The following is a 19705-nucleotide window of genomic DNA, read 5'->3' on the forward strand; positions in this document are numbered from 1 at the left end:
GAATTTCCAGTTTAATTGTGTGGGAATTAAAAGCAGCCTATGTCTGCAAAAGAGCTTTGAAGGCTGACAGTACCTTGCCCTATATCTTCAGATCACATGTTATTAAGAAAAAAATAACTGCTGAACAGTAAGATTGGGTACAGTGTCAAATTCCCTTTATGTTATTATTATGTTCATCTATTTCTGATTTTAGTAATTTCTGATACTGTCTGAAAAAGCTTTCATACCATTACGTAGTAATGGGTAGAAATACAAATTCCATTGGAAAGATACAGTGAGGTAAGTACTTTCAGTAACAACTGCAGCTTTTTAAATACAGCTTGAATAATATCATATTTGAATGAAAGTGATACTGAATAGACATTAAATAGAGTACATTACTGTTTAGTTCACTTATGAACGTTGTGCTGATGCCATCATTATGTATACAAGCAGTATATCTGTTCTACAGCTGCTGGTCAGCATGCAACTCAAAGAACAGTCACTTGCATGAATTCTAGATGTTAACAAGTAGCTTTATTTGTGACAGAAGTACTAAGTGACAGAATGTCTGTCTTCAGAAAGAGACCAATATGATCCTTCACCAAAAATGCTCAAAGTGTCCCACAGCGTCAGCAGTGGATAAAAATGCTCAGAGAAAAAACATATCTAGAATATCTGCCATTCCCATAATTCTTTAACTCAGGTCAGCCCACTAAATTCCTTGGTAAAGAAGGTCATATTTAGGAATGTTACTGGGATCAATAGGACTTCTCACAATAAGCTTCCCACGCATGGCACCACGGTAAATCACTTCAATCAGATCTATGAAGTCTTGCTTTGTTTTGAAGCTTCCTACAAATTTGGTGTGATCTGGAGACCTAAGGATAATCATAAAATAAAAGTAGTATTGTAATATTGAAACATTCAAAACAAAAACGTAGACAAGAAAAGTTGTATAATGAAATTAAGCATTTTGATTTGATGATTCTGAAAGAACCATATCAATGATGGCATAACCAAGTCAGGAATATACTATGACTTGATATCCAAGTCCAAGAAGGTACAGTGTTGTGTCTAAGGTTTTAATCATACTCTGTTTTGCAGAGTCAAGCATATTTCACAGTACCTATTTACAATGTCAGAGTGTTTCAAACTACTTTTTAACGCTATATATACTTCTGCTTTCTCACATAGTTATCAATGCAGATTCTGTCAACAGCAACACAGTTTTCAAGCATTACCTGCTATAGACAAGGTAACATAGAGACTGTTAAATTACCATAAATGTAACAGACTGTCATAAAACTATGACACAGACAATGTCAGGTGGGATGACATACCCATAATCAACCTTCATGTGCTGTCCATTGAAGAAAAATACAGTGGATGGAATATAGCTGATGTCAAAATACTGGGTGTACACAGGAACCTTGTTCACATCCACCAGGTAGATGACTGCCATCTTACTTAGGTCATGAGCTGTCTTGGCAAGCTGACAAGAATGAGGCAGACAGGGAGAAAATGGATTGAGGCAGAAGTGGAAAAAAAAAAAGGCAGCAAGCTTTATGAAGCCCATCTCCATTACATCCTATCAGTTTAAGCAGGGCTGGAATGTCCCATCTACCTCTAGCACTGTGTACACACACAGCATGCTTAAGTGTCAAACTGTCGAGGGTATGATTTCATGTTACATTTAAGTGTCAGCTGCAAACACTTACCACCATCTTTATCAGGCACCCTATCACCCAAACACAACCTATGGCATTGCCCTGTGAACAACAGGTCTATCTGGAATGTTCATTTATATAGGAGGGGAAAAAAAAAAAAAGAAAAAAAAAAAAAAGAAGCTCTTACAATATCATCGAGCTGCAGACAGACAGCATCGTTATCTCTTCCGAACCGAAGGACCAAAACCTTCTCTGCCACGCTTTTTATGGCCTGATCCACCTCCTTCTTACAGCTCAGCTTGGGCAGCAGGAAACTCATCCTGACAGAGCGCAGCCTCCACCGACCCGCCCTCCTGACGATCACAGCAAGGAAAAAAAAAAAAAAAAAAGGATGACAAAATGAAATCAGCGAGCCAGCCCGCCCGCGCCGGGAGCCCAAACGGGCGAAGATACAGCCTCTGAACGGCGGGGCGGCGATCGCCGGAACGTCTGTTCAGAACAAGCAGAACGCCGCGATCGCACAGCGGCCCGGGCAAGAAAGCGGACGGACTGACTCCTCCCCGCGCACGCTCCCAGCGGCGCTCCCGCCTTCCCGACGCGCAGGAGATGGCGGGGAGCTGCGGCATGGCGTGAGGGAACTGTTAGCCGCGCTCGCCCGCGCCGTTCAGAAGAGCAGTCGGGTGGAGACCGCGTGGACGAGCCGCAGTGCGGGCAGGGGCGGGCGAGGAGGAAGCCTCCTTGCCCACTCCGCTCCCTACGGATACTGACAGAGCCCTACCGCCTTCGGGCCGTGCACCGGCGGGGTGCGAGCGGTGCGCTAAGCCGCCTCGCTTCGGTGAGGGCTGCTGGTTGTTATTGCTGTGATTTCCTGCTGGGGGTGGGAACGCGTAGTGCTGCCTTTTGCCGAGGGGTTGCGTCTCTGCTCGCCCCGTGACTCGCATTGCCCCTGCTTAAGTGGGTTTGCATAAGGCAAGGAAAATACTAATCGTTCTAAGGTGTATTTCTTCTACGAACCTCTTATATTTAAAAACCAGTGTGTGTGAAGTTAATGAGATTGTGTGTTTTGTGACCGTAGCTTTATGCAGTAATGTGAGCTTCATGGACAGCTTGGCAGCAAGAAAAAAGATGGTCTTCTGTTATCTTAGATATTTGTTGTTCCATTCTCATCTCTTTGCAGGTGTCTAACAAATCAGGTATGTAATTTCCTTTAGTAAGGTTGATAATTGGCATTCCCCCCTCTCCCCAGTAGTTGGCCTTAAGATCAGTTTGGGTTTGGTTCATAGTGCAGCCTCAGAAATCATAGAATTGTTAAGGATGGAAAAGACCACTGCAGTCATCTTAGTCGAACCATCAGCCCATCACTACCATACGCCCACTGTATTCCTCAGTGCCACATCCACATGGCTCTTGAACTCCTCCAGGGATGGTGACTCCACTGCCTCCCTGGGCAGCCTGTGCCAATGCCTCACATTCCTGAGAGGAAACTTTTCCTAATATCCAACCTGAACCTCCCCTGGTGCAACTTGAGGCTGTGTTCCCTTTCATCCTTTCACTGTCATATGGGAGAAGAGGCCAGTCCCCACCTCACTACAACCTCCTTTCAGGTAGCCATAGGAAGCAGTAAGGTCTGCAATCCCAGTTCCCTCAGCTGTTCCTCATAACGTTTGTGCTTCAGACCCTCCAGGAGCTTCATTGTCTTTCTTTGGACGCTCTCCATAGCATCAGCGTCTTTCTTATAGTGAAGGGTCAAGTGCTTGTGCTGCTAAGGGCGCTAGGAATTAGGGCTTCAAGGGATACAAGCATCCCTTCCTTGGCAGTACTATTGGCTTTGCAAAAATATAGCAGTGGTAGTTCCAATAGCTCAGTGTCCTATTATATGGAAACACGTAGAAGAATTAAAACTCAGGTACTAAAATAAAGAAGAAATTAGGCAGGTATCTGGATGTGATTTTAAGTTATTTTCAGTCTCCATGAAGCATTTTGCTTGCTATTGTTGCAGAGTTTGTATTTGTCAAATGGTAGACAAAATGAAAATGAACACTACTGAGAAGCTGACTGCATTTTGAATTGCATTAGGTACACCTGTTTTAAGTAGTTGAGCTAAACACATCTGTTTGCAACAGTGCCATATATGTTGTTTTTAAGTACAATAGAAAAGCAACAGTGGAAGCAGGAATTCCTAGTATTCCTCAGCAAGTAACTTGCTGTCTGTCAGCAGTAATAAGGATGAACATCTGTATTTTCCTCATGACTTCTGACAAGTTTTTCCCCCTCTTGTGCTTTTTTGCAGATAATTGTTTGAACACAGCACATGCTCAAGTATGCAGGCTGCTAATATGCTTCTGAAAAAAATTGTAAGGTGCTCTGCCTTCTCATTTTCAATACAACATGGGATGAAATGGGATTTGTTTCCACTGAGAAGAACTCTGATTCTGTCACCTTGCCTAAAAGAGGACAATTCACACAGTTCCTCAGAAAAAGTAGATTTAGATGCGTGGAAGAAAGTAATGAAGTCTGGGTTGCAGGATGTCAGTAAGACAGTCTCTGAGCCTAAGGAGCTCTCTGATTTGGCTGCTGCACGTGAGACTTTGGAGTTGTGGAGGCTAGTTGGTAGACCAGTTCCTGAAAAAATCAGTGAAGAACAGCTAAAAGCTTTTATGGAATGTCCTTCCAAATCAGCCAAAAAGAAGTATTTAAAATTTTTGCATCTTAAAGAACTGTACAAGAAAAGTAACAAAAGAAAGATGGATGAAAAAAGGCAAAGGAGGCTGGAAACACAAGAGAAAGCTTCAGAAACTGAAGAGCCCAAGAAGAATCCATTTGTTTGTTTGTGGAGCAGCTCTATGGATAAAGCATACAACTGGAGAGTTGCTCAGTCTATGATCTTTGGCCAGCCTCTAGTGTTTGATATGTCTTACGAAAAGTACATGTCTGTCAGAGAAGTAGCAAATGCAGTGAGACAAATAGTATTAAGTGAAGGTTGTAATCGAAGATCTGTGGATCCATTCCACATTCATTTCTGTAATTTCAAAGATGATAGTCTGTATCATAAGGAATTTATCAAAAGTTATAGAGGAGCATGGGACAAACTGCTTATCACTGTGACAGACCAGTGCTACACAGACATCTTTCCAAAGGATAAGCTTGTCTATCTGACTGCTGATTCTCCCAAAGTAATGAAAACTTTTGATCATGACAAAATCTACATTCTTGGGTCTATGGTTGACAAGAATATAAAAACAGGAGTGTCTTTAGCACAGGCAAAACGACTGGGGTTAGAGACTGCAGCCCTTCCTTTGGAGAAATACTTGCTTTGGAATTGCGGTGCTAAAAATCTCACGCTGGATCAGATGATGCATATTTTATTAACCTTGAAAGATACTGGAGATTGGAAGAAGGCTCTGGAATTTGTTCCAAAAAGGAAGTACTGCAGCTTTGTAGACAAGCCTATGCATGAACTGAAAAAAACCTTAAACTTGATCAACATGCTTAAACTTGGGAAGAGACCAGAAGAATTACAAAAGCGATTTGCAAACAACTACTCCAAGAGGCTAACACAAAAATAGAGTGATGGAGAAGAAAATTATTTCACAGGCAAGCTATAACCCTAAATGTGCCAGTTTCCTGAGACTTCTGGGACTGTATTCTGTAGTTACTATTTGTCACTAAAATTTATTAGACTCGTTCAAAAAGACAATTTTGTTAGAGTATTTCTTTTTTAATGACTGTGTTATTGGGTCTGTTTGAATTTACTTGTGCACTTTTGAAATTATGCAGAGGAAGTTAGATTACACTGTGTATGAATCTGTTCACTTGAGTCATAATGGGTAAGGGTGATTCTTAAAAAATATGAAGTTTGTTCTCCAAGGAATACCCCAGTGCTATGGGTTTGCAAATGGAGGCAGTCCACAGCCTTACTCTAAAAGATCAGGCGAGACCAAAAAGACGACACTTTTCTTTGTTTTTGGGGCGTAGATACACTGACATTTGACATGGAATCATAAAATTGTTAATGCTGGAAAAGACCACTAAGATCATCTAATCCAACCACCAACCTATCCGCACCATGCCCACTAACCATGCTCCTCAGTGCTACATCCACAGAGTTCTGGAGCACATGTAGGGATGGTGACTCCAACACCCCCCTGAGCAGGCTATGCCAATGCTTCTCTGTTCTTTTAATGTGAGTTTGCGGAGTTGTGGAAGTTGCATGGTTTGTTTCTGAGTGTTCTGGGACAAGGAAATTCACAGTTAGGAAGGAATATCCCAGATTTGCCTGAGCCTGCCAAAAAATACCTTGCACTCTTTTGAGTGGCTTTTCCCTGCAAAATGACTGTTTTCAGTCTGTGTAGCACACATTTCCCAGGCTGCTGGAAGTTCTGAGATGATAAAGTCATCATAGTGAGTACTTAAAGAGGTGCAGGGTGCCTTTTAATTTTTATGACAGCTGAATGTTCACCGATCAGCTTGCAACAGCCGATGGTTAGACTGCAGGGTGACAATGGGCACCGTATGAACGCGAGAAGCATCTGGATTCCTTCACAGGCAGTTAAAACCTCTTGATTTCATCAGTTGCCTACCTCGGTGCTTCAAGTTACCGATCGCATGTAGTGGTTTGTATCCGGGAAACCGAAGAACGGGGCCCTCTGATTTTTTTTTTTCTCGTGAGGAAACGGCTGGGAGGGAAGGAGGGATCGATGCGGGATGACTTTGGCGCAGTCCGCAGGGCGTTACTCGGCCCGCGCCGGCTCTGGCCCCCACCCGCCGGAAGTGCACCACACGGGCGCCGCTTGGAGTTCTTCCCGCCCTCCCCGAGCAGTTTCCGCTTCCGGTACACCCGCTGCGCCTTCTCCATGGCCGTGGGAGGAGCGGGAGGCAGCGGGGCCGCGGCGTCGCGGCGCGCATGCGCTGCGCGGGAGGCGGAGGCGGGGGAAAATGGCGGACGGCAGAGCGGAGGGGGAGAAGGCGAGGCGGCCGCCGCCCGCAGGAGGTGAACGTGCAGCGCCTCTCGCCGCGGGCCCGTGGGGCGCGCTGTGGGACCGGGGGCGTCCCCCCGGGGGTGGGGGGCGCGGGGAGTGCCGCCCCCGGGGCGGACAGACCGGCTTGGGCCGGGCCGCGCCGCGCTGCGCCGTGTGCCCGGCCCTGGGGAGAGGGGCGGCCCGGGCCTGACCGGGCCTGAGGGGCTGCGCGGAAGGGGAGGTCGCGGGCTGGGCACGGCGCCTGGGGCCGCCTCGGCATCACGGCAGCGCTTGTAGCCGGCGAATTTGCCCTGGCCGCGCTAAGGCGCTCTCTTATTTCTTTATTTTAATGAAAAAATACACGGAATAATTGTGCCGTGCATCGAGAGGGATTTCACGATTGCCACTGAAACGCCTCGACGTTGGCTTTAACAACTGTAGCACCTGGGGAGTAGTGATACAGTGAATGTCCCCTGTGTGCCATCTTAAGCATCACGAGGTTTTTTTTGTTGCTGTTGTTTGCTTGGCGGCAATCTATAAGTTTATTATTTAGTTTTGTATTATTTAGATATGTCTGTCCCCTCATGTACTGCCTATCATCAGTTCTCCTGGAATGTTTCATTATGTGTCTTTCCTTCTTGCCTGCTTTCTTTTTTCTATGACTTAAAATTGGGAAAATGGTGACTTGCTAAAGCTTCCCTTCCCTGGTTTTGAATTAAATATCACTAGAAACAGAAGGCACATCTTCGATCTGTCAGAAGATTTAATTTGGCTTGTAAACCAAATAAGATAGTATTAAGAATGAATCTTATGTCTGATCACCAAAGTATGAATCGTGGTTCCTGGACTCTTTCATTTTCTGTTTTTATTATTATTATTATTATTATTATTATTATGTTATTTCTCATTTTGTGTGTGTGATATTATAACTGGCCGGTATTACTCTGGCCAGTGTCCATACTGTATCACCTACTTCTCTGGTGTGTTGGAATGTGATCTTAATGAGTTATGCTACATTGGCCCTAATGGTGGCTGTTATTCCCCAATGAATTTTTAAAGCAATTTAGAGCCTTCTGTTTTTTTGCCAAAATTAATGTTTTTCTTCTCAAACTTAATGTAGTTGAAATTTGGTCCCCCTCCTGGAGCAAGATAACTCCAAATGCTCTGCACCCTGCATTGTCACTCTTGTCACTTCTAGCACCAGGGCGGTGAAAAAGTGTCCATGTGCACACACAGCTTGTTGATGCTTGTGAGGAAAACTCCCGTGTGAAGCAGTGTGGCTTCTTATCATAGAATTATAGAGTATCCTGAGTTGGAAAGGACCCACAAGGATCATTAAGTCCAACTCTTGGTTCCACACAGAACCAACTAAAATTCAAAGCCTGTGTCTGAGAGCACTATCCAAAAGATTCTTGAACCCCGCAACTTGGAGCCGTGCCCACAGCCCTGGGCAGTCCATTCCGTGCCCACCGCCCTCTGGTGCAGAACCTGTCCCTAACCCCCAGCTGCCCCTCCCCTGACACAGCTCCATGCTGATCACTTGGATCCTGTTGCTGTCACAGAGATAGTATTGTTACTGTGATCCATGAAAAAAGCACTGATCAGAGTAGATTTCCGAATAGCGGTGGTGCTTGTGGTAGGTGAAATAGGGCCATCTTGAAATCTCTAGGAAATAGTAAAAATCATTTAAAAATATGTCTGCATTGGCTGAGGAAATAACAGCTTAAGGAATGATCTGCATCTTCATTTCTAACTGTTTCCTCTGGAAATAGAATACCACAACAGTTCCTCCCCCCAGTTGTCTTGAGCTGTTTGTAGCACCTTCATCAAGCAAGTTTTTGTAAGGAAACCATTTATTTCAGCAGTCTGCAGTTTGTCCTAAGTAGAGCCTGGCAGAAGCAATGGCAGTAGGATCAAATTTTGAGAGGGAGGCTATTTAACATTTCCTGGAGAAGGGTGAGAAAATGTGTGTGGGAGTTGGTACAGCCAACTCTAGATGGTCTTAAGCTTTATGTTTTGTTTAACAGTGTTCTAGAATTTGCAGTCAAATTAGTAAGCTGTAGGGTATCATAATTTGATTTAGCTTCAAGCCAGCGTGAGCTTAGGAGCCTGGAATGGTCCAGTGTGACCTAAAGTCTGGGCTGTTGTTGCCTTAGAGGCAGGCTTTTAGATCAACCATTCCAAAGTTTTTTGGGCTATTGAATCTTCTCCCTGCCCTCGCATCACCTTACACGCTACAATGTACCTAGGTTAGACTAGTAATTGAATATTCTGTTTCATTCTGTTTCATGAACAAGCTGTAAACAGCTTCTCATAACCCTGGAGAGTGCTGTTCAAAAGCTGTGTTAAGACAGCAGCCAGTACCCAAGGTTGCTAGTGAAAATGGTGCCTGTTTCTCTTTTGTCTTTGTTGCTTTCACACTTCCAATTTGAGTCAGATTTCCAGTGATGCAGACTAGTGCTATTTTTGAATAGAGTGAAGTTAGAATTTTTTACATCTGTGTAAGAAATAAATTTGTTATGTACCATTTTCCCAATGGGGAATGAGAAATCAATTTTTGTTCCTGTCTCTCACTGTCTTGACAACTTGCACATTAAGGTAGAAAGTCTATATGTTCTGTTACTGAGACAACACTTCTGATTTAGGAAACAGCAATATGGAAATGGTGGATAGGTCGTAAGTGTACTGAATGGATGCCTGAAAAATGTCAATATGGAGCAGCTGTGAAAATTAAGGCAATTAAAAACAAAACAAATAGCTACCACTACCAAAACCCAACCCAGCAAACCTGCCAAATTGGAGCATACGTCTTTCATTTTTCTCTTCAAGATTTCCTCACATCCTTAATTTTCCTTTTCCTGACACTCTTTGCTTTTTTCTTTTTTTTTTTTTTTATCCTAGAGTTACAGTCTTGTGACCCCTGGTTCAGACTAGCTTCTCCCCCATTGCTCTGCTTTACCTGTCTGCTTTTTGTTGCTAGAGAGCAATACCAAGAACTTTTCTTCCCTCATGGTCTGAATTTGCTGTTTGCGGAGAGTCTTTTTCTCAACCTGATACGATGAGAAACCACTGCTAGTTTTTCTTAGACTGATAGTATGAGCACTTTCTCTAATGCATGCCTTTTTTTTTTTTTTTTTTTTTTCCATCTGCTACTGCAGTGATTTGCTTATTGCAGCAGCAGAGAAACGTATTTTTGCTGAAGTGTTTGCTATGTTCACTATGAGTGTTCCAAGGGCACCTTCGTCCCTTGGCGTAGCTGAGGCAACTGTGTCTGTAGGAAATGAAAATGTGATTCAAGCCCTCCTTCTTCTATGGACCACTGTTCAACTACTGTGTTCTTCTATGATTTTATGCAAAAATAGAAAAGATGAAATCTGTATATATGTTTTTTCAGTGCTGATTCCTTCCTCAAGCAGAGCTTGGCAAATTTATTACAGATGAGATGCGGACAAGCAGTGACTTGAAACGTGACTGAGACAGCCGGCCTGACTGTAGTCACTTCCCTGGTCTTAGAGTTGTGCCAGACAGGCCAAGAGACTGGCATGGACATGTTGTTATACAAGTTTAGTAGAATTAATTTTAACTTAGGTCATCTGCTCTAGGTTTGGAATTGGGATTCTAGTTTGTGAAACTTTATCTATTGCAACTTAAACCCTAAAGAGATTTAGTCATCTGCACTTAATTTACTACGTGAACTTTGACTTCCATACTAAATAAATAGATTGTGCTTCAAGATTCTTTTCCTGGCTCGTACATGAGAAGTTCTGTATTAATAGTGGAGTGCTTGTGATTTCTTCTGCTCTTTGTGTTTTGCTGTCCACTAAATGTACGTTGGTGACAACTGCTGTCACTTAAAGCACCTAACCTATTGCACTCAAAGTATAATGCTTTTTGAGGTTGCTGCTCCCATCAATCTGCTCAGTAAAAATAGCTCATCTTGGTAAGTTGTTTCGACTTCACCAGGACCTGAAGAAGAGGCAGAAAAACCTGTGAAAACTAAGACTGTTTCTTCCAGTAATGGAGGGGAAAGTTCGAGTCGCAGCGCAGAGAAACGGGCGGCTAATGAAGAAGCTGAAGACTTCACCACAAAGCCTGCACCTGCCAAAATGTCCAAGTTTGGATTTTCCATAGGCAGTCAGACAGCAAAGAAGGCATCTGCAATATCCATCAAACTAGCAGCAAATGTAAGTTGTCTGCAGGCTTTTAATTTTAAGGAAAAGGGGACATACGGTGGGGAGGCTTCCTTGTAGAAGGCAAATCTTGAATGAAATGTGGGTAACTTGGATGAAGATTAAGAAAGCATTGCAGGGCCACCTAGTCATGCATATGTAAGTACTTGAAGGTGATTAATACCAGGTCAGTTGTCTTAGGAAGCATACAACCTGGTGGAAATTAACTATAGATCTCTGAATACGCACAATAATTTTGTAATGAAATCTGATAGTCTGGAATAATTTCCTGAGGGAAATGAGCAGACTCATTAAACTGTTCAAGTCACTTGGAAATAAGAGCTGGGAGCTTCATTGCATGGGATGCTTAAAGCTTCATGAAAGCAAGCGCTCTCTGAGGTGGCCTAGTAAGTCTTCGATTCTGAAGATCTTGTTTTTGCATGGGGAAGTATAGTTTGTTTTTCATAACTCAGCTTGTTACTTGCAAGGTCAGTGTGATTCATTTACTGTTGCATGTTTTGTAACCTTTTTGAAGGATTTATTTGGAAAGACAATTGAAATAATGTGCAAGAGATGAGATCTCGTTACACAGGTCTCTAAGAATCCTTATGCTCTGTGATAAACAGTGAAGGTTATCCTTGTGCTTGTTCTGAAGTGAACCTGATGCTTCTCCTTACTACAAAGTAGACCTGTACTAGCTCAAGCAAGGAGAAGCCAGATGCTTCCCCTGTATTAAGTGGTTCATTTATACTTCCCTTATACATTCCACTGTGATGGATAGGTTATAGATCCTTGTCTGGATTAAGTTCAGACTGTAATCATAAAAGACTTGCACTGCAGTGCCAGGATTGTGCAGATCTGCAGAAGATGAAAAGAGTGGTCTGTTATTTTCACATGGGAAGGAGACGTGGGCTGGCTGCATTCCAGGGTATAAACACAATTAGGTCAGATCAGACTTTGAAAAATTGGCAGATCTGCCTTCTGAGCAAGTAGCAAACTCAGATTTCTCATGTAGGAAGCTATTTCCAGTGGCAGTAAATTTATCTCAGGATTTCTGGCTCACTGAATTTAGTGGGTGATTGACATTGTACCATTTTTGACAGTGCTGTAGCTCAGCCTGTTTCCTTTTAGTTTAGTTTATTTCCTTTTTTCTTACTATGCTACCCATTCCTCTGGAGCTGATGCTTTTAAGAGGTGACACAATATTTATATACTATAGGATATTGGATGAGCTGTAGGCGGAGGCCTAAGGATTATTCTGCAGTATCAGCTTCCAAAATACAAATGTATACAAAATGATAACCAATAAAGTGATGATGGATGAAGCACTGCCTATAATTGATTTAGATAAAGTGCTGTTGAAGCAAGCTGTTACTGATGATTCAGCACTTCCTTAGTGGTCTTGCAGAGAAGACATCAGAAGTAACTCTATTACATGTGGCAATCATGAGTTCAATAGCTTGATGTGCTTGAAATAGTAGAGGTTATTTACCAGAAATCTGAAAAGTACTTTTTCAGAGAACCTTTAAGCTGTTCAGGCCTCCATAGTGTGAGTGATCCTGGTTAAAAAGGTTCAGATTGTTTTAAGCCAGAAAGCTGTTAATCTGTGAAAAAGCGAGAAAATAAATGCACTTCTTGGCATTAATGAGCAACGATATTCCAAAAGAATAATGAAAACAGTAGCATAGTAAAATTCTTAATACAACAGCTTATTTGGGTTCTGATCTAACTGTTCATGTCGTGCACAAGTGGCTGTGTGTCCCTGCAGTGTGCTAGTAAGTTGAGATTTACTTGTGGGGAGCTGTAATCTGAGAAGGCTCAACCAGCTTTTCAGAGAGTTTTTTGCACAGATGAGCAGCCATTTTCCTTTTCATTAGAGAGAAACCTTCATCTGTTCTGATTCAAAGTAAAATACTTTTTCTCCTCATTGCCCCCTTCAGTTTCAGTGAAAATGTTTGACTTTGTTTTACTGTGTTATTTAAAATGCAAAGGGTAGCTTTTTTTTTTTTTTTTTGAGTTAGTACATTTACTTTACTCATGTATTTGGTCTCTTTCAGAAGCCTAAAGAGCCCGTTCCAACCCTTGCTCCAAAAACCCTTTCTGTAGCAGCGGCTTTCAATGAAGATGAAGATGTGAGTAATAAGCTGATGATTGACACAACTTAGAGTCCCATTAGTGCAGGTTAGACTTAGGAGGAGATAGCAAGTCATTTAATTTATTTTTTTTTAATATAAGTGACAGGGATTTTCAGCTTAGAAGCATCTCCTTATTTTCCATTTAAGTATGTTCAATTCTGTAGTACTCTACTGGTTCAAGAGATTGTTAAATATACTGATAACTTTTCCCTGAAGACAAAATATACATCATTTGAATTACTAGTTGTTTTCTGTGGGCTTTATAAAGGACAGGCAAATAGAAGTTGTGCTCTTTTTGGTTTAAGTATTTCATTGTCGTGTTGCTGCTCCTTCTTGGACAGAGATGATCAGAGGAATTGTTTGTTTTTATTTTTATTTTTTCTAAATCACATTGCTTTCCTGTCGGGCTGCATTCCATAATTTAGCATTGAAATGTTCATAAGTTAGTGGCCAGCCATACTCTAAACTCCTTTTTCCACTGTAGAGTGAACCAGAGGAAATGCCTCCAGAAGCTAAGATGCGAATGAAGAACATTGGAAGGTAGGTCAGCTGTGAACTGTGGTTTGAAGAAGGGTGAGCGTGGAAGAATATCAAGCTCAAGTCAAGTCTTGCAGATGGCTTATAAATACAGAAAGATGGAATAGGTTCAAAAAGTTTTTCTTCAGAAACAAGTACAGTTAATGTAGATCATATGTTTCTATTGTAGTTTAAGAGTAGTATACATACATTTATATGTTGGATCTAATTGCTGCCTTCTCACTGAGGAAGAAATTTATTCTTTGTCACACAAAAACTAGTTTTCTTCTTGGAGATTAGTAGTCAGGAGTTTCAAACTGCAAGCTTTTGTTTGCTGCTCCATCTTATATCTTGGTAGTTCCCCATTTTACACATTGACCTGTGTATGTAGTCTGCTTGGATTTTTAAACTCATGCAAGAGAAAGATGAAGATGGTCTTCTGGAGAGACAAAAAAAACCAAAAAAACCAACAGCTGGTTTACTTTTAAAATAAATATATATTGCCCTTTTTCTTGACACAGATTTGAGGCACATTAGGGTCAATCTTAAATAGAGGTAAGGCTTTACTTAAGCGAGAGATTAATCTTGAGCATATATATTTTGAAGATGTTCATCATTATAGATTGCTTTTAAAGTCAGGTCCCTGACTTGACTTACTGCTAATGCAGACTTATTGCTTCTCAGTGAATTTTCTTCTCCAACAGTAGATTTGGATCCTCAGCTTCTTTGCCTGTACTACAAATTCTTCACATTTAGCAGCAGTTACTGCCATTTCCACTTCTTCTCCTACCCCATCTCATCTTGACGTACCACAGACAGATGAGTTTTTTTCACCAACTAACAGTTGCTGGTAGCTAGGAGTCCTGACATAACTGAAATAAAAAAATGTGTGGTAGTTCCTGGCAGCAGGTTGGACTTGAAATTAATTTTTTTCAGTGTCCTGTTGCACAAATTACTGTCGTTAAACTGACTTTCTCAATTAATGCTGTTTTGCTTTTCACAGGGATACACCAACTTCAGCAGGACCAAATTCCTTCAATAAAGGAAAGCATGGGTTTTCCGACAACCAGAAGCTATGGGAGCGAAATATAAAATCTCATCTTGGAAATATCCATGACCAAGAGAATAACTAAACAATGTGGATTGAGATTTGGGTGTCTGGGGGGAGGGGAGGGTGTAACATTAAAGGAACAGTCTCCTTTTTTAAGAATGGTGTAAGACTATCTTTGGAGCCACTTTTTTAAGATTTTGAGTGGTACACTAATAACTGAGTTTGAAATTAGAGGTAATTTATGTTTTGTATACAGATCTCAAGGCATTTGCTAATTTTGTAGTTCCATGTGATTAGTTTCAAAAGGTTACAGATAATAAAGAAATTGGAGTGGTACCTTTTTAAGATTTTTTTTTTTTTTTGTCAGTGATTAATTAAGGTGAAGGAAAAAGGTTACTGTCTCTTTAATCAGGTTAACGTAGAGTGCTCTTGCATTCTTATTTCCGGCTCCCTCTTCCTAACAGGAGAAACAGTTGGCTCCTGGGAATACTGCTAAAGAGTGAGCATTGTCTTGTGCTAGAAGTGTTACTGGACTATTAATTTGAATAAGAACTTAAACAGGAAACATTAAGAACCTGGATTTATTTTTTTTCCCCTGCAATTAACTTTTTGTTAAGTCTTTGCAAATTAGAAATTATGTTGCTCTGAGTGGCTCTGGTAACTTAGCTCTAATTTTGTTTAAAACTTCATGTAGGATGTGTAACATTCTGTGGCCTGTTTCACACTGAGGAAATGGGCCTTGTCTGTATATTAGATACAGTCTGTAAAGAATATTCACTACAAGGATAAATCAGTATTTTCAATGTGCTCCTCTTAAGTCATTAGCCTTGAGTAGTGCTTGTTAGCATTTCCTCGTGAATTAAATAGAGACTAATATTAAATGCAGCAATGAGTGGTACACAAAGGCCACCACCAAAAGGACAAGATAATGTACGTTAAGCTTCCCATTTGGTTGAAATAGTTTTCTTTACTATGCCTAGAAGGAATAAAAGCCACACCAAAAATCAATAACTCACTGCTTAAGTATGAAAAATCTTAAGATGCACTTTCCCTGTCTTGCCGTGTAAAACAAAATGCCTTGATGCCTGTGTCTTTAGTGGATGCTATCTGGTTTCAAAAAATCCTGGTTTTGCAGTCCTAATGCGTGTAGTATCAACTAGAAATAAAACCCATCCTCTTCCTGTCTGTCTGCCTTTTGCAGTAATTTGGAAAAATGACAAAGTAACAGCTGCAACAACAACAAAAAAAGCTTGAAAAAACATAAGGTTCTTTCTGGACTCCAATACCTGATAGCATCAACAACTGCTTTCATTTTAACCTGGAACTGATTGTAGAGTTCGGTATATTAATTACTTTCATCCTCTCTCTAAAGCCTTTCTTCATGTTAAATTTAAACCTGCAAGTGCAGATAGGAAAGTGCATCTTCAGTTGTATTTTTTTATTTTATTTTAGGAAAGCTCTGACCACTTAGACTTTTGAGTTTGTATGTTCTAAAAAAATATTTTTTGTATTTTTGTATTGTATGTGTAATCTTTTTTCTTTTGAAGTCTGATGCAGTTGAATACCTGTAACTATTTTCTTTAAAAGCCTTGTTATAAACGTAACATAAAAACGTATACATTATTTTTTTTTCCATAGCAGAAATCTTTGGTTTATTTAAAACAAAGAAACAAACAAAACAACAACAGATAACCTAACCTGGGGATTAGTGGAGCTTGCAAGGCAAAATGAAGCATTTGCATTTCACTTACTTACTACGTATGGTTGTATTTGTCCAAAGAAATCCTTGAAGATAGTAGGTATTATTAGTGAGTGGCTGTTTTATCTTGCTTCTTATCAGTTACTGGATACATTCTTGGTCTCTTGTCTTAGGAGAAAGCAAAAGGGGATTTGGAGTAAGAGGGTGACAGCGAGACCTTTCTTAATTAATCCTGCTGTCAACCATGTCTTCCACCACTTCGGCTGAAGCAGGTATTGATTTCAACAGTTTCCTGGTATTTGTAGGCAGAGCAGCAGACTTGCTAGGATGTAGCTTTTGTGGAAGTCAGATAACAGTTTTATATTTGTCTGATTTACTTCCGTGGTCAGTAAATATAATTCTAGTCTTTGTGAGAGACTGCAATAACTTCTAGATCTGAATTGAAGGTAAGCAGAAATCCCGTCTCACTTGAAGTTCGAGTTCCTTCTCAGTGCTGCATGGAAGAAAATCTAACCAGGATTACCAAAATCCACTTGAGACAATGTCTGACAAGCTTGATCTAGTAGTTACAAAGATGTCTGTTGTCTGATGCAAGGAAGAACTGATCTGAGAAGTATGGTTGAGGAGAATGTTAGCCTGAACTTCACTTGGAGTTCTGGGCTTCCTCTGCAATGCAATATTCATTGTCTGAATACAGTAGTAATAAAGGGGAAAGCTATATTTCAGGGATTCTGTTTTTTTTTTTTTTTTTGTAAGAATATTAAAGAATTCTAAAATTAATTGTGAACTACCTGATTTAGCTGTCTTAAGTTCTTTCAGGGCATCTGCAGAGACTTCAGCTGCCTTATAGAGAGATGTGTTTGGCTATCAGTAGTTGAAATGTGTTATCCACACAACTTACACTTTTAACTCAGTAGGCTTATGCTTGCTTAGCAGTAAAGCCTTACTTAGCACCTGAGAAGCTTGTAAAACATTTAAGACATAAGGTGAAGGGAGAAGTAATTATCTGGTAACCTTTTCCATGCCTAGACTGCATTTGAACCTCCTTTGTGGCTGGGTTGTTGGTGTATCCAAGCTCATTTAACACTAATTATACAAAAGATAATGAATGTAAGCAGCTACTGGTAGCAGTTTCAAGTATTACTGGTGTAGCCCCTCAATCCCTATTTCATTCCTTTAAAAATGTAAGTAGTGTACTGTCCACATTCTCAGAATCTATATTTAATCAAGCAGAAGAAAGTACCAAGCTGCCTGTCTGTAAGGTAACAGATGATGCTCTTTTAATTTTGTGGGTTTACTTCCTTGTAGTAGATTACCTAACTACAGCACTCAGACAACTTTGGCAAAAGCAGATGTTATGTTGTGGCGTCCTCATCCTGGCAGTTACCACAGTTGTATTGAGGCCTGTTGTACTTCATCTCTGCTAGGCTTGTGATTCGTAGGGCACCTCCTTGTCAGGACTGACAGGGCTGTGCTGAGTTCTGTATGCTGTGGGTCGTTTAGTGTAGAAGCCCAGAACCTTTTACTGCCTAACAGAGTTCTTTAACTCTGATACATACTTACATCTTAAAAACTACACTGTGTTTACTTAGGAAAGCTACTTGTTAAATAACTTGGAGCCATTGCCTCTGGGTAGAGGCATGGATATCTATAAAATTAGAAGCATGAGCTGTTACATTTTAACCTTGTGTATAACTTATTAAATGTCTGTGAATTTCCATTTCTAAGTTAAGAGTGATAGGAGCCCGAGCTGGAGTTTTTAGGTACCAAGTAAACCGTTAAAATCTATGTGCATTCATTCTGCAGTATAAATAGATATATGCCAGCTACCCTTCAGGGTAGGCAGAGTGGGTAAGAGTGGCAGTGACTGCCACAGCTAGCAACTGGAATATAAACTATCTGATGAAGTTGTGTACAATGAGATCTTAAAAACCTTTGCTCATCTTTGACCTCTTTCTTAAATTTGGTTCCTTGCTTGGATTTCATAGTGAAACAGATGCACAGATCAAATGTTTGTGGTTCTGTAGCAAGAGTTCTGCTGAAACTTCAAGTCACTAGTCTATGTTAATACTTTCCTTGAAGTACAGATATATTAATCTAAGGCAATGAAAGTCATAATAAATATACAGTTCTCCTTTTTTTTTTTCCCCTAGCTTTTCATAATTTGTAATCATTATGTTTTAAGTGCTGGCTGATGCTTAGTAGGTGGTTATAAAATGGTATTTCAGCCTTTGCTGCTGTGCAAAAAATCTGGTAGCTTTTCATATTTATGCATAAAACTACACTCTGGTGTTGCAGACACAAAATAAAGCAGTATAGTGTGATGAGTAATAATGAAGATAGCATATCTTAGGTAAGAAAAAAAATAAAGCATATCTTATGTGCTTGTTTAGCACTAGCCTGGGCTGCTGAACTTAGTGGCACTGAATAAGTTAATGCTGATGCTAGTATTTATAAGACAAAGCTCTCTTACAGAAACATACTTTACTTTTCATATGTTGCTGAGCTTTCTGGCAAGTCTCATAGCTGATGAGTGAGCTTCATAGTCACAGTAGACTTGTGACATAACCTAATGGTTAGCCTGCTAAGTAGGTACACAGTTCCAATGCTTTAGATATGCACAGCTCTTCATTTAACAGCCATGAGTTATATGATTCTGGCTCAAATGAAAGGGTGGGGAAAGTTATCCACACATCACTTGTGGTTTTTAATTTTTAAATCTATAGTTGCAGCCTTACTAAATAGTATTTGTTCATTGTTAGGCCATGTTATTCCTTCTGTAATCAGCCTTTTGAAACCCTAATTTTGATACGTGTAATTCTGATGTAGCCTAGATTCCTGTGTGGGCTCACAGAAGAGTTAGCTAATATGCTAAAATGTTAAGTGTTAATGTGCTCAAGTCCTAATGTTTCAATTAGGGAGCAGGATAAAGAAAACCAACAAACAAATCCCAACAAAACAACTTCCCCAGGAACAAAGCAGCAACAAAGCTGGCCTTTCTGCAACACCAGCATTGCCTTAAGTTGCTAGCAGTAATGAGAAGGCAGCTGGACAACTAAGGTCCTTCAGCCAGGAGTGTGATGCTGGAGAACTTCCCAGCTCAGAGTAGGGACATAAGCATCACATGATGCTTCCTCCTGGGCAGCAGTGTAAACACAGCCAAAGTATACATTTATACAATGTTTGTTGTGCTCTAGTCTGTCCATGTCTTAATTTAGGAATGCAGTGGTTTTCCAGTCCTCATACAAGTTTATTTAACTTTAGCAGAAGTTGAATATAGGTGTTAAATGAACCATATGGAACAGCCTTCTAGGTATACAGATGAGGGCTGCTCCAAAAGTAATGCCTCTTATGTTATTATGTTGGCCCACAATGTCAGAGGCAGATTGTGGTATGGCAGTAGGGGTGGAACCTTCCCACCAACATTCTCTTCCATGTTGCTGTGACAGATGGCAGCAGGGGGGTGGTCTGGCAGAATGACAGCTGGCATGGAAGTGTGTTTGAGGCAAAACTGAATTCCTCCATGCA

The 19705-nt window shown here is 40.8% G+C and overlaps 3 protein-coding genes across 4 annotated transcripts; 2 read left to right on the top strand and 1 right to left on the bottom strand.

Annotated features, from left to right (window-relative positions):
* Positions 1-495: 495 nt before the first annotated feature.
* Positions 496-6469, bottom strand: TXNL4B (thioredoxin like 4B). 2 transcript variants are annotated; one of them, XM_090151690.1, is made up of 4 exons: positions 6248-6469; positions 1837-2002; positions 1323-1474; positions 496-860 (listed from the first exon to the last, which is right to left on the bottom strand). In XM_090151690.1, the coding sequence occupies exons 2-4, from the start codon at positions 1966-1968 to the stop codon at positions 695-697; spliced, it is 450 nt and encodes a 149-aa protein (XP_090007816.1). In that variant the 5' UTR covers positions 1969-2002; positions 6248-6469; the 3' UTR covers positions 496-694. The 2 variants fall into 2 exon arrangements, with proteins under 2 accessions (XP_090007816.1, XP_090007819.1); XM_090151693.1 differs by having other exon boundaries at positions 6230-6289.
* TRMT10C (tRNA methyltransferase 10C, mitochondrial RNase P subunit) lies at positions 1996-5440 on the top strand. The gene is made up of 2 exons (XM_031613083.2): positions 1996-2484; positions 3940-5440. The coding sequence occupies exon 2, from the start codon at positions 3971-3973 to the stop codon at positions 5213-5215; it is 1245 nt and encodes a 414-aa protein (XP_031468943.2). The 5' UTR covers positions 1996-2484; positions 3940-3970; the 3' UTR covers positions 5216-5440.
* Positions 6470-6569: 100 nt separating the features above from the next.
* Positions 6570-14790, top strand: PCNP (PEST proteolytic signal containing nuclear protein). The gene is made up of 5 exons (XM_031613086.2): positions 6570-6639; positions 10571-10791; positions 12834-12908; positions 13396-13451; positions 14431-14790. The coding sequence occupies exons 1-5, from the start codon at positions 6585-6587 to the stop codon at positions 14558-14560; spliced, it is 537 nt and encodes a 178-aa protein (XP_031468946.1). The 5' UTR covers positions 6570-6584; the 3' UTR covers positions 14561-14790.
* The last annotated feature ends 4915 nt before the right edge of the window (positions 14791-19705 follow it).

This window comes from Phasianus colchicus, chromosome 1 (assembly GCF_987193195.1).
Source record: "Phasianus colchicus chromosome 1, bPhaCol1.hap1.1, whole genome shotgun sequence".
Lineage (NCBI taxonomy): Eukaryota > Metazoa > Chordata > Aves > Galliformes > Phasianidae > Phasianus > Phasianus colchicus.

Coding starts and splice junctions, on each gene's coding strand:
- TXNL4B (XM_090151690.1), bottom strand. CDS start 1,968: ATGAGTTTCCTGCTGCCCAAGCTGAGCTGTAAGAAGGAGGTGGATCAG. Junction 1,475..1,836: donor GTCTGCAGCTCGATGATATT/GTAAGAGCTTCT, acceptor CATTCTTGTCAG/CTTGCCAAGACAGCTCATGA. Junction 861..1,322: donor CACATGAAGGTTGATTATGG/GTATGTCATCCC, acceptor GATTATCCTTAG/GTCTCCAGATCACACCAAAT.
- TRMT10C (XM_031613083.2), top strand. CDS start 3,971: ATGCAGGCTGCTAATATGCTTCTGAAAAAAATTGTAAGGTGCTCTGCC.
- PCNP (XM_031613086.2), top strand. CDS start 6,585: ATGGCGGACGGCAGAGCGGAGGGGGAGAAGGCGAGGCGGCCGCCGCCC. Junction 6,640..10,570: donor GCGGCCGCCGCCCGCAGGAG/GTGAACGTGCAG, acceptor CGACTTCACCAG/GACCTGAAGAAGAGGCAGAA. Junction 10,792..12,833: donor CCATCAAACTAGCAGCAAAT/GTAAGTTGTCTG, acceptor GGTCTCTTTCAG/AAGCCTAAAGAGCCCGTTCC.